Source organism: Cynara cardunculus, assembly GCF_001531365.2.
Source record: "Cynara cardunculus var. scolymus isolate 2C chromosome LG 2, CcrdV1, whole genome shotgun sequence".
Lineage (NCBI taxonomy): Eukaryota > Viridiplantae > Streptophyta > Magnoliopsida > Asterales > Asteraceae > Cynara > Cynara cardunculus.
Window position 1 is genome coordinate 13,608,505 of NC_037529.1, and position 13,755 is coordinate 13,622,259.

At 35.2% G+C, this 13,755-nt stretch overlaps 1 protein-coding gene across 2 annotated transcripts; it reads left to right on the forward strand.

The window, feature by feature from the left end:
- The first annotated feature begins 4,782 nt into the window (after positions 1-4,782).
- On the forward strand, positions 4,783-13,220 carry LOC112506495 (fe-S cluster assembly factor HCF101, chloroplastic). 2 transcript variants are annotated; one of them, XM_025110587.1, is made up of 16 exons: positions 4,783-4,923; positions 5,027-5,164; positions 7,053-7,195; positions 7,279-7,329; positions 7,620-7,775; positions 8,567-8,710; positions 9,061-9,203; positions 9,729-9,798; positions 9,940-10,035; positions 10,112-10,201; positions 11,052-11,105; positions 11,234-11,357; positions 11,721-11,845; positions 12,584-12,706; positions 12,789-12,857; positions 12,938-13,220. In XM_025110587.1, the coding sequence occupies exons 1-15, from the start codon at positions 4,857-4,859 to the stop codon at positions 12,855-12,857; spliced, it is 1,593 nt and encodes a 530-aa protein (XP_024966355.1). In that variant the 5' UTR covers positions 4,783-4,856; the 3' UTR covers positions 12,938-13,220. The 2 variants fall into 2 exon arrangements, with proteins under 2 accessions (XP_024966355.1, XP_024966356.1); XM_025110588.1 differs by having other exon boundaries at positions 12,972-13,220.
- The last annotated feature ends 535 nt before the right edge of the window (positions 13,221-13,755 follow it).

Below are 13,755 nucleotides of genomic sequence, written 5' to 3' on the forward strand. Positions count from 1 at the left end.
ACAAAAAAAGTCTATATTTTTTTTTGGGGGGGGGGGAGTATGGGGGGGGGGAATTTTTGTTAATTGATCCAAGTTAATAAATTTCAAATGTAATTAATTAGTTTATATTAACTAATTAATTTAATTTCTAAATTAGTTAATATATTAAATTGAATTAGTATTTAATTATTATATTAATTTATTTTATTTTTTTCAAAATTAATATTAGTTAATTATTTATTTTCCAAGGATGATGCTTATATAAATCATTAAATTGTTTTGATGATTTAAGCGCCGTATTCGAGTAAAGTAATTATTGATACGTTTTAATATAGAGAGATGTGATTATAAGATATTAAAATATTTTTTTGGGACGTTATCGAGTTTTAGACTTGGGGCTTGACTATAGTTAGTCGAGATTGACCGAGTTGACCAAGGGATGACTTTTGACACATTTGACCCCCGTGGATTTTAATGATAGAGTCAAATGAAGTTACTTGAGGCATATTAGGATGCTCAGATATGGAGTTTGACTTTAGGTCGGGTCGGATTGACCATATTTGACTTTTAGAAAAATTACGCCCATTAATGAGATATTACAGTATGAAATGTGTAGGTATTCGGTTAAGAGCTATCAATAGTCAATCTACTCGCAATCAGGTGAGTCTTCATGAGACTTACAATGGAATGCATACCTATGTATAAATTTATTTTCGAGCATTATATGATTTATTTGGTAATGTGTACGTATGCATGATGTTTCAGTTTACATACATGATATATTTTACATGTATGTTATTTTATGATCAGTTGTCTGCTATGTGTTTATTTTGCCTTCAAATAACTATAGCATGTTATTTCATATGAAAGTTTCCTGATCAGTTTTAGAGGGTGAGCATTTGACCAGTAAGTCACATGACAAGTGGCACGACCCCGTAATCAGTGTCTAAACAGGTACAGGTCGGACAACTTAGGGAATGACAGCGACTAAATGACTCATACACGACAGACAATTTATGAGATATATTTTCTTTCAGTGTTGCATGTTTTTTCAGAAAATGCATACTATTTGGTACAAAGTTTACTAGTTGATATGTAATGATCTTTACTCACACAAACCATGAACTCACTGAGCTTTAAAAGCTGACTATAGTATGCATCTTAGAGACAGAAGGTTTCAGGATGGACAAAGAAAAAAAAGGACATACATAGAGACTTGTCTAGTCCATTTAAGTTCAATATTTATGGGCAATCATCTGTGATAGATAAATTTGTAAAACAACCCGGTATGGAATGGGGTGACATTAAGTTATATATTTATTCTTTTAAAGTCTACCGCTGTAAACGGTCTAAAGTTTTAATTCAACCATTACTTTTCGAGTGCTTTCGGAGAATTTGTTTTAGATTACGTAACATTTCTCATGGTAAAATTATGGGTGTTACATTTTCTTCAATTGCTTAGTTTTAATCTTTCAAGGCATCATCATCTTCTTAGTTGCATGAGGAGATATAAATCAAACCCTAGGTTTGGATGAAGAGAAAATTTTCATTCTAGAATGAGAGAGATAGAGATAGTGAAGTATAACTCTAAGGAATAACTCTGAAGTATAACTATAAAGAATGACTCTGAAGTATAACTCTGAAGAATGACTCTGAAGAATAATTCTGAAGTATAACTCTAAAAAATAATTGAAGTATAACCCTGAAAACACTATGAAGAATAATTCTGAAGTAAAACTCTGAAAAATAACTCTGAAGTAAGACTCTAAAGAATGACTTCAGACTTGTACTATTGAAATAACTCTGAAGTATAACTTTGAAGAATAACTCTTAATAATGACTCTGAAGAATAACTCTGAATAATGACTCTGAAGAATGACTCTGAACTCTGAAGTATAACTCTGAAAAAAAACTCTGAAGTGACACTCTGAATAATAACTCTAAAGAATAACTTTGAAGTATAACTCCGAATAATAACTCTGAAGAATAACTCTGAAGTAAAACTCTGAAGAATGACTTCAGACTTGTACTATTGAAATAACTCTGAAGTGTCTGAAGTATAACTCTGAAGAATAACTGTGAACAATGACTCTTCAGACTTGTACTATTGAAATAACTCTGAAGTAATAACTCTGAAGTATAACTCTAAAGAATAACTCTGAAGTATATAACTCTAAAGTAAAACACCATTTTTTTTCGGGAGTCAGTTACCACACGAATTAATTAACCCAAGAAAAAAACAATTGAATCATAAATTAGTGGGATTGATTTAATAAGAGGACACATGTCAATCAAATGAGTATAATTGAACTACTAATGTAAATTGTGTCTAGATACGTACACATGAGTTTAATTGAACTGATAATGTAAATTGTGTCTAGATACATCTTTAGGCGGGAAAACAAGATAATCGCCTCTCCAGAAAACGACACGTGTCACTAAAGTTACTTATTATTATATGTATAGATGTAATGCTAATATTCTTTGTTTAGTTCATTTAATTCTCTAAGTCTCATGCTTGATCCGAATTCTCCACCATATTTCTTTTTCAGTAAAAGAATTAGTCAAGGGAAAAGATCCGGTGAAATAGTTGATTCGGTTGAAGTTGAAGAACTTGATCTGGTTTTTGGTACATGATTTATGATATTTTTTTTTTGTAATCCTTTGGTATGTATATATATTTTAATCATTCCGAGTAGTTATATTATGTTCGGTTGATTTAGGTTCATTCGGTTTGTAAGTAATTAATAATTTTGGTTGTGTTTTACTTTATTGGGTCAAACCATTTGAACATTTTTGGTGGTTTTAAACTAAAGTTTGTATACCAATATGTTTTGGAAGTTTAAAATTAATATTTTGGTGATTATGGATTAATTATACGTTTTATAACCACGGTGCTACAATTATGATAATAAAATTATCCGATTAATGTTTAATGATATGGAATTTGAATGCTTTGTTTAACATATTACTTAATTTTTCGAATATGTTTTTGAAATTGTTGAAGATGGCTTTTATTGTTTGAAGTTTGCCTCCCCAAAATATTTTGTTTACTAATCCTAATCCTCTTACATAATAAAAATACTATATATTGGTTAAGAGAAAAGGCATAAAAGAATTAAAAACTGAGATACATCTTGATAATTTGAGACATGTATACGTGCATACAAGTAATTTGTAACATGCACGCACACATAAAAACCAAAAACAACTTCAATTACTTGTATACATATGTACATACCATCCATATGAAAGATTATCAAGGGTTAATTTTTCATTTTTTTAGAGTTTCACCTGAAACTTTCCCCCTTTCTCTATATCTTCTAAATTAATCACATAACATAACTACTAACTGAAAGAATTGAAACAACAAAGAAAAAAGTGATAGATATGTTGGAACTTAGTATAGTGTAGGAGAATGTTGTCCTACATAGGAGCCAAAACAAAATAAAGTGCACCTAATAAATCCCAATCCTTGAGCATTAAATGAATCATTTAATTGCTTGGGCTTGGTGTGTGGTGTTCTTGGTGGGCTCCTCTTGACACACACACACACACTATATATATATATATATATATATATATATATATATATTAAAATGTCAAGATTAGGTCCTTGGGCTCTTGGGGTCTCTTGGTTAAATTGTTTGGCAGTTTATTTCTATTGCAGTTTTAAGAGATAAGTGCCTGTGTTTTTTATCAATCAACACATACGAAAATCCCAATTCTCTCTCGTTTTTCTCCCCACGAATCCATCATCAAACATTTTCTTAATTCGCTAGATTGAAGTTCAGACTTGAATTGATTGTTGTATCCTCAAGACAAACACTGATTCACCGGTGCAATTTTTGTCTTAGGACGCTGCGTTAAACGCGGGCCTCAATCGAATTTCAGGAACGATATTCGAAACGATGAATCTACGACTACAAGTAAGATTTACGATTACAAGTTATTTAAGTTTTTCGTGTGAAAACTGTATTCGAATATTGTATTTTTCTGTTTCGATTCGATATATACAAGTTGTTACGTGACTTGGTTGTATCATCCCTAACAAGATATATGTGTGTGTAGGGGTGCTCATGGGTTGGGTTGATCGGGTTGAGGACATTTGAACAACCCAACCCAATACTTGCGGTTTAGAAAAAATCTTAATCCAACCCAACTCAAACCAAAGTGCAACCCAACCCAACCCGTACGGGTTGGTCGGGTTGACACTTTGGTATATTAAAATATTATTCTAACATTGAATATGTTATTTCTTTACTCATAATTTCTTTTTCATCATCAACCATTTGATACAACTTATTTATATTTCTTACGTATATCACATTCAGTTAATTTTCTCAATTTACATATATATGTTCACAGTTACTGAATGAGTTATATAAAGATATGAATAGATTGAAAATATGTGTATATGAAAAGCATACATGATAGTGTAATTGTCTAATGTATATATTAATAGAAATTTAACAATCATATTAAATCCAAAAAATAAAAAGATATCGGGTTCATCGGGTTGGGTTGAGTTCAAACTCAATATCAATCCAATACCTACGGTTTGTCAATTTTACAACTCGATTGGACATCGGGTTGCTTCGAATTGGATTATTTCGTATTGGGTTAGATTGGGTTAATCGTCGAATTAGTCGGGTTTTTGAACACCCTTATGTGTGTGTGTATGATACAAACAATTAAAATCGAGGGTTAGATTTGGAATCAACTGAACTTCGAGAATCAACCGGAGCCAGAAACTCTGAAACGACATCGTAGGAAGAGATTTTTGAATGGGATGACACCAAAATGTGAGGCTCAGAAATCTCTCCACACTCCCTCCAATCTTCTCTCTCTCACTCACACACACACACAGAGCAGCCATGCGTCTTCTTCAAGCTCCAGCTTCTGTGCATGTTACTTCACAATGTTCGAAGCTGCAATCCATAGGTATCTTTTAAATCTCTATAGACGTACTATTGTGTGTGGTTTACAGTTGTGATGTTTTCAAGCTTAATTGTGGATGTGTGAAGTAGAGAAACCATAATTGTAGGTGGGAACTTTCTGGAGAGACGTATTCTACAGTCCTTCGTTAATGATTCTCTTCTCTCCCGAAGAATTGTACGACGAAGATTTTGTTTAACATGCCGGAGTGTCAACTCTGTTTCTGCTACAGCTGCTTCTCTTGAAGGTGAGTGTAATTTTTTGTTATTATGTGCTCGGCGTTTCCGGAAGTTAACCTAGTTCATCAGAAGGCTTTAGAGGCAATCAAGTAGGTAAATGTTGAAATTAAGTGATTCAAGAGTATATTTCAACTCGTTTTTCAATTATATTAGTATATTTCAGCTTATGGATAGGGTTAAACTAGCTTTGCCTTTGTTTAAGAGTTAGAATGGTTGAGATGCTTAAGCTTCGTTTTAATTACTAATTAGGTAATGTGTTGGGCAAATGACTAATGTGGTTGTGAAGATTCATAATTTCAATTCTGATGATCAAATTTACCATCAGAACTTTTGATTTTTGAGTAGATGGTACAGACTGGGGGAATTCAAAATTGGAGCTCCAAATATGGGAATTTTGGCCTGACATTTGGTGCCCAGACCAGCTGCCTGTTGAGGCCTTGAGTGGTGGCAGGCCCCTTAACTTCACCCTGAACAGAAGTTATGGTTGTTTGAAGTTGACTTGTTATCCTGCACACTCTCTGCATCACACTGTTCCATATATGAATGTGCCAATTGTGTTAGTTCATCTCCATAGTTACATTGCCTCTAAAAGAAAACTCTCCTCATGTGAGTGAAAGAGATACAGCACTGATGTTCTGCTGCAACACATAACATCTGTGATCAATAGCACCACAATTCGTGGTGAAATTGAGTATGTGGCATATATTTATTTATTAACCTGGATATCCAACCCGYTATGCGAGCCGACTAATCCCAGGGCAACCACGTGCTTTGCGGGTATTCGGGACTCGCTGCATTTGAACCTCCATGGCCACAAGGGGATTCTTATTCCTCCTTGGATTTGAACCTGGGACCTCCTGGTACTTTTGACCTTTGGAGCCAAACTCAAACCAATCAGGCACCACCCTTGTGGTTAGGTTGATATCCGTTTTATGTTTGTCATGATTAGCTTTTGTACTTAAAGTATTTTAATTTTTGACTTTTTTAATCTTTAGCCCCAAGTTTTAGGATTTGTCTTTCCCCCTCTCCTTTTGTATAAATGGGGAGGTTAGGTCTTTTGTAAATGTGTGCAATCAGTTCTAAACTGATTTTGGTACTTAAATTCCAAGTTAGTTTTCAAGTTTCTTTAAATAATGTAAAGTTTGCTGCAACATTACATTCTTGTCTTTACTTTATTCATATTCCTTGCAATTTAATTTCCGCACTTCAGTTTTAGTAATTTAATTTAGGTTATTTACATTCATGTACTTACTTTTTGTCTTTTATATTTCTTGCAATTTACTTTCCTTAATGAATAGCTAATTTTATTTGTTTGGGTGTGAGATAAATGATGAGATTTTAAACTGAAGGAAAGTGGACGTTGTTTCGCAATAACAACGTTTCACTATTTCATTTAAGTTTTATAAAACCAATAACATTTCTTGACAAGTTGATCACTTTGAAAGTGTTAAAGTGTCATGGTCTTAGAGATAAACCAATCAGGCACCACCCTTATGGTTGAGTATGTGGCATATTTAACTTCATGACAAAAGGTTAAATGGGATTCGTGAACACCATTAAATGGTGAAAGTGCATGTACTAAGGGTTGGGACTTGGAAGTGAAACCATCATAGTATTTTTAGGTTGGGACAAGCCTAGTTCCATCATCATAAGTTTGAATCTGGACTTCTCACTTTGTAATTGCATCATATGCAAATTCCTCTTCCTATGCCCATCTAGCTCTTCTTGTTATGCATCACATGGCCATATTAAAAGGTTTCAAATGCTTCCTTTCTGTATGTTTTCACCTACATGCAACAAGCAGCTCCATGTTATATTATTGGTTTGTTTTATTGATCCAATCACTTTGATTGGGCTTGATGATCTGATATGCATATCTTACTATGCTGTTTGTAGCTGACGCCTCAACAATATTAGCTAGGGAAGCTGAAAATGATGTGTTAAAAGCCTTGTCTCAGATTATTGATCCAGACTTTGGGACCGACATTGTCTCATGTGGGTTTGTGAAGGATTTACTTGTTGATGACGCTTCAGGAGAGGTGCTATAGAACAGGATGTGATGAGTTTCATAGACTATGTAAAGATATGTGACCTCACTCAAACATTCAACTTTATATCTCAGGTGTCATTTCGGTTGGAGCTCACCACACCAGCATGTCCAATCAAGGACATGGTAATTGAAACACAAGCACCATTTTTATGAAGATCTGATGTATGTTTATCAAATATTATTCATCACGTGACTACATTTGAAAGAATTACCACTGATTCCCTCTAATGCATTAGATTGATCTGAGAGTAATATGTGAATGAGTTTACTTAAGAATCATGATTTATGAGCAGTGCTTAAATTTCTGGTTGCCATTTAATGGGTGAATGTAACATCATCTTTAAGTATGTTTTTTAGATCTATTATATTTTTCAGTAACAAGAATCAAGTACAAATATCTCCTTTGGTTGCAGTTTGAGCAGCAGGCTAATGAGGTGGTGGCAGCTCTTCCCTGGGTTCAGAATGTCAAGGTGACAATGTCAGCACAACCTGCAAAGCAGATTTTTGCTGCACAACTTCCTGCTGGGTTACAGACAATATCAAACATAATAGCAGTTTCAAGTTGCAAGGTCACAAACTTCCCCAAATAGCTGCATATTATGACTGATATTGTTTCTTATATGAATGATTTTTTACTGAAAGTTCAACATCTTACATCACCATTTGGGCAGTATTTCTGTAATTAAAAGCACGTGTGCTTCCTATGGCTTATGTTAGCGGTAGATCCCTCTTAGGTCCTTGCTATAATACATGTACACTGATGTGTGATTGTGACATGCAAGTACACTAATAGTTAAAAATTAACATGAAGTGTAAGTGGAAGTGAAAGTGGTGACAAAGTCAGGGATGCACCACAAGTAAATACCGAATTGCAGACAAGGCCAGACCATGTTTTGGATTTGACAAACACATCAGCATCAAGGAAAAGATTGTCAAACCCCTGACATACACCATAATGCGGGTGCACGGCACACCATGCTGACCTGTCTGTTTGCTCAACTAGCTGATACACTACAAATACAAGACATTTAGGCTATGTTTGCCCAACTAGCTGATAAGCTAGTTGTTGGCCGAAAAGCTAGCTAGTAGCTGGAAAGCTAGCTGATGAACTGATCACATTAGGCAAAAACATGTGCTTTATACTCATAAAGCTTTGTAGCCAGAAAGGTAGACTGATAAACCATTATTTTGTATTTATGTTACTTGTAATTAAATGGGGTTGTAGGAATTTGAAGCTGAACATAGTGTGCTTAATCGTTTTACAAAGTGCCAAATCACGTGACTTATGTTGAATAAAGTAGGCCTTTTGAACTTTGTTTCATTACATTTTGGTGTTTCTATGCATTTCTGATTACCGTAGGGAGGTGTGGGAAAATCAACTGTGGCTGTAAATCTGGCTTATACTTTGGCTGGGATGGGTGCTAGAGTTGGTATCTTTGATGCTGACGTTTATGGTCCCAGTTTGCCAACTATGGTCTCCCCTGAAAATCGGCTGCTTGAAATGGTAATTGGTTTTCTTTCTTCACACTGAAGGTTATAGCTCCATCTCCATCCCATCTTTCCTCTTTGGTTGCCTCTATTGGAGTATTGTCTTCCAAAAATCATGTAGACATTTTTTCTTTACCCTTCCAATAGAATGCATAACTTTTCACAATTCGAAGTTGAAATAGTTGTTGCTGTGATTTAGCATAATACAAATTCTTCTTTAAGAGAAGTAATTCAAAACGACTATACAGGTTAATGAAAAGCAACTCATTAAACTGTCACGATCAAAGATGGAGCTTATTTGTGATTAAATAGGTATGATTCAATGGATTGGTGTGATCATGATGGATAATTGTTCTTATCCTCTAGAACCCGGAAAAGAAGACCATTATTCCAACAGAGTACATGGGAGTCAAGATGGTATCCTTTGGATTTGCTGGACAAGGGCGTGCGATAATGCGAGGTCCAATGGTTTCTGGGGTCATCAACCAACTACTAACTACTACGGAGTGGTACTACATTCTTCCTATTAAATAAACTATTAAAAGTAATTACAGATAAACTGATTACTTTTTACTACTTTAGCAACTAAATGAAAGTTGTAGCTTCGCATATTTGAATAGTTATCAAATATATAACTATGTTTTGGTGCTCGACTTGTCATGATCTCGTTGTAAATTGACTGCTTTTGATTCGTTTTCTACATTTCATCATTTTGTGTTACTACTTTTGGTCCCATATAATGCATCTAGGCACTGGCACTAGTATTTAATCTTGGAGAAGGCTACCCAACACAATTATTTCCACCACAAGCATCACCAATGCACTGCTATACCTGTACTGTATTAAGACCATTGCATTTGAGTGCTTGTATAGGACAAATATTAAAGCATGTGAGATATTTTTTATACCAATTTCTTGTGATATGTCGCAAAACATTTAGCATAAGGTTTTAAGTTGTAGATTCAGGCATCTATCAGTTCTGACTCCTGAATTGAGTTTTTTGATCTTAACTGATGAGTATTGTAAATAAACAGGGGAGAGCTTGACTATCTTGTTATTGACATGCCACCTGGAACTGGTGATATTCAACTTACCTTATGCCAGGTTCTGCTTCTGACACCCAGCAGTCTCTTACCAGATACTAGATTGTTGTTTTGGAAAAATTGTATCTCCTTGCTATAGCTCCATGTGTTCAGAATTGATCCAATTCATAATATTTTCATTAATTCTAAATTGCACTTATAGGTGGTCCCTCTAACTGCTGCTGTGATAGTTACTACTCCTCAGAAGCTTGCCTTCATTGATGTAGCAAAAGGAGTCCGCATGTTTTCGAAGCTGAAGGTGTGTTTCCCCTCAAAAATATAATTCAAAATACGTTCCTGTATGTAATCCTGCCAACCTCTGTATATGCCATCAGGTACCATGTGTTGCCGTTGTTGAGAACATGTGCCACTTTGATGCGGATGGAAAACGGTTTTACCCATTTGGTAAAGGATCAGGCTCACAGGTAAGAAACCCCTAACTCAATGCTAAAAACTTGAGGTACCTGAATTTAGATTGAAAAAAGCTCATGATATAACTGTAGGTCTTGCTCCCCTGAAAAAGGGGATTATGACATCTAATTATATACATACAGAGGGAGTTTCAAATGCAAACCGTCTAGTTAATACAAACTAGACAAACCAATCTCAACCGTCCATCCCTCTAATAAACATTTGGTTTCATGAATACATCGATTGTTTCGTGATCTAAAGCATTAATTGTAATAAGTGAACTATGTTCATCTTCCATAACATCATAATAGATAAACTCTCATCATTTCCATAAATATCTCATTTGACTGGTTATAGTTTGTAGTAATTAGAGGGTTTGCATTTGAAACTCCCTCTATACATACATACACACACATATAGGGAGGATCAAACGAGAATTCTAACTATTTAAGAGAATACGAGAACGGCCAAATCACGTGCAAAATCACATGTGATTCTACATTGACGGTCAAAAAAGTGTGCAGGAGACCCTATAGCCGCGTCTTCAGGTCGCGGGGCAAAGTCGCTTGAATCACATGTGATTTTGTACGTGATGTTTGTGTAAAATCACATGTTATTCGACCGTTCTTTTATTCACTTAAATAGGTACTGTTCTCATTTGAACCCGACTATTCTCTTTATATGTATACATATATATGTATGTATAGAGGGAGTTTCTTTATATATCCCTCTATACATACATATATATATATGTGTGTGTATACATATAAATCTAATACCTTGATATCACCAGATAGTCATATCTATTTATGTCAACAAGATTTAACCCTGTCCTCTTAGTAGTTTGATCCATTGTGGCTGCAGGTTGTAGAGCAGTTTGGAATCCCTCATCTGTTTGACCTTCCAATCAGACCAACTGTAAGTAACATCTCGAATTTAATCAGCCTCACATTACTGTTCTTCTTATGCATTTGTTCCTACTTTTTCTTGAACCATTTCTTCAAGGTGAAAGCCGTCTAGAAACTTGAAATTTTCCATTTTGGCAGCTATCTGCTTCTGGGGATAGTGGAACACCCGAAGTGGTGACTGATCCTCAAGGTGAGGTGGCTGAGATATTCCAAAACCTAGGAGTTTGCGTGGTACAACAGTGTGCAAAGATCCGCCAACAAGGTAGATTTTCCATGTAAAACTGAGCAAAAAACAATTACACTAACTCACATATCTTTCATCTATGTATTTAGGGTCTGAACAGAACATGGTGCAGAAAATATACTAAAAATGTTTTTTCTTAGCTTGAATTACCAAGTTTGACATAATTTAAGTTGGAAGCTCTATGATATGCTATAAAATACATGTCAWGGTTTGGAATTGTTAAGTAGCTATTTGCCTATTTTCTGTGTTCATTCATCATCTGTAAATGGGGGTGTGTAGGGTAGAGCTTAATATTTACCAAAGCTTGCCTAAAACACAAAACATTTTGCGTATTTTAAAAGCATGTGCTTGTATTAAAAGGAMARCCATCTTCCTTTTCAGTGTYGACCGCTGTGATGTATGACAAGTCTATTAAGGCAATCAAGGTGAAAGTGCCCGATTCAAATGAAGAGTTTCTTCTACATCCCGCCACCGTCCGACGAAATGATCGTTCTGCCCAAAGTGTGGTATGTATTCATGATGAGCATAATTATCTTGAAATTCGTAACTGTAATTAAAAAATGGCACAAGATCGACCAATTGGTTTATGTAAGCCCAACTCATTTTCCAGCCGGTGGAGGCTCATTAAGAACAAACCCCTTTGAGATCTTCCAAACTAATGTCGGATTAAACTATTTTGTAGGAGTGGAGTTAGTTTGATGTTCTTTCATTTTATCTTTGACATATGATCAACTTATGAGCATAGGCTATGTTTGGCAACTAGTTAGTTGAAAAACTAGTTGTTGGCTAATAAGCTAGCTGATAAACTAGTCATATTTGGTAAAACCTAATTGATAAGCTAGTCACTTTAGGTTAAACCTAATTGATAAGCTTGATGACAATGTAAATGGCATGTTAAGACATTTGATTATACCTAATTGATAAGCCAGATGACCATGTAAAATGACATGTTGAAAAGTTACTCAATTCTAACATACAAGGGGCATAATTGGAAAAAGGTGAAAGAAGGTCTTGGAGCTTATTGAAAAGCTATCTCAAGTAGTTTTCCCAAATGCTAGCTTATAAGCTAGTTTATTCCTTACCAGAAAGCGTTTTCTAAAATAAACCTTAAAACATAAGCATGACCTTACTTGTGAATGGCTTCAAGAACAACTATGTGATAAATGTAAATTCATAATGTCCCATGTTGTTGATGACATATTTGTTCTTTCTTAACCGGTAAATATTATTATTGTCTGGGACAGGATGAATGGACAGGTGAGCAAAAATTGCAGTATGGTGATGTCCCAGAAGAGATAGAACCTGAAGAAATTCGACCCATGGGAAACTATGCAGTTTCAATTACATGGCCAGATGGATTTAGCCAGGTAAGCGATCCATGAGCATTTCTGGTCATGGTGGTCGGTTTTTCCTTAACGACGTTTCTTTTCTTGATTTTGTGCTATGCAGATTGCTCCATACGATCAGCTACAAACAATGGAACGGTTAGTTGATGTGCCTCAGACGATACCTTCATAGGTGAGGACTCAACACTGAACATTAACATATATAACACAAGAAACCTACTACACACCGCATTTTTGTCAACTTTGTTGCAGATGAGGTCAAAAATTCACGTAGATATTATTACAGACTTGGAGGATTCTTTGAATCACACAACGATGTTAAAGCAAAGGCCATACATAGAAGCGAATGCTGCAAGAAGGGGTTCCTTTTGTCCTTGAATGTGAACGCCAATACGGTTTACATCATGTCTCATGTATACGTCAATGTGCGTAAAAATGCCTTATATATTGAATCGAAATGTATTCAATCCCCTTGGTATAGCATGGTGGATTTATTTTTCAATAGGTTTAATAGTACATTCCAAGACCATACTTGTTAAATTTCTCTCTCCTTGCAGTTAAGGTAATGACTTCGGGCATGACCAACTCCCATAGTGTGACGAGCGGTGTGTACACGGCTCGGGAACGGATTCACCGCCGTATGACTGACCGACAATTACAAGTGCAAATTGCATTTGCATTGCATTTTGATTTTATTCCTATTTCTTTAACGTATTTTCAAAACCTCTATTTTGGTATTTTAGATGTGAAGTCTCAAATATTTAGACCATAGTCTCTTGCTACAGCCTCCACTTACGTCAATATTAAATGATGTTTGCATCTAAACTAATGAGTTGGTACGAATTGATCGATCGGGCGCTCCAAAAGGACGCAGTGGCATATAATCCAGAACTTCGATGACATTGTTGTAGGCAGACACAAAGCTTAATGTAGCTTAACCTCTCTCAGAAACTTTAACATATCTAGTCACTACTAGAAAACTGGGCATTTCCGGCGGAAATTTCCGGCGCCGGAATTTTTCCGGCGGATTTCCGGCAGAAGTCAAAAAAATTGACTTTTATTGACTTCCG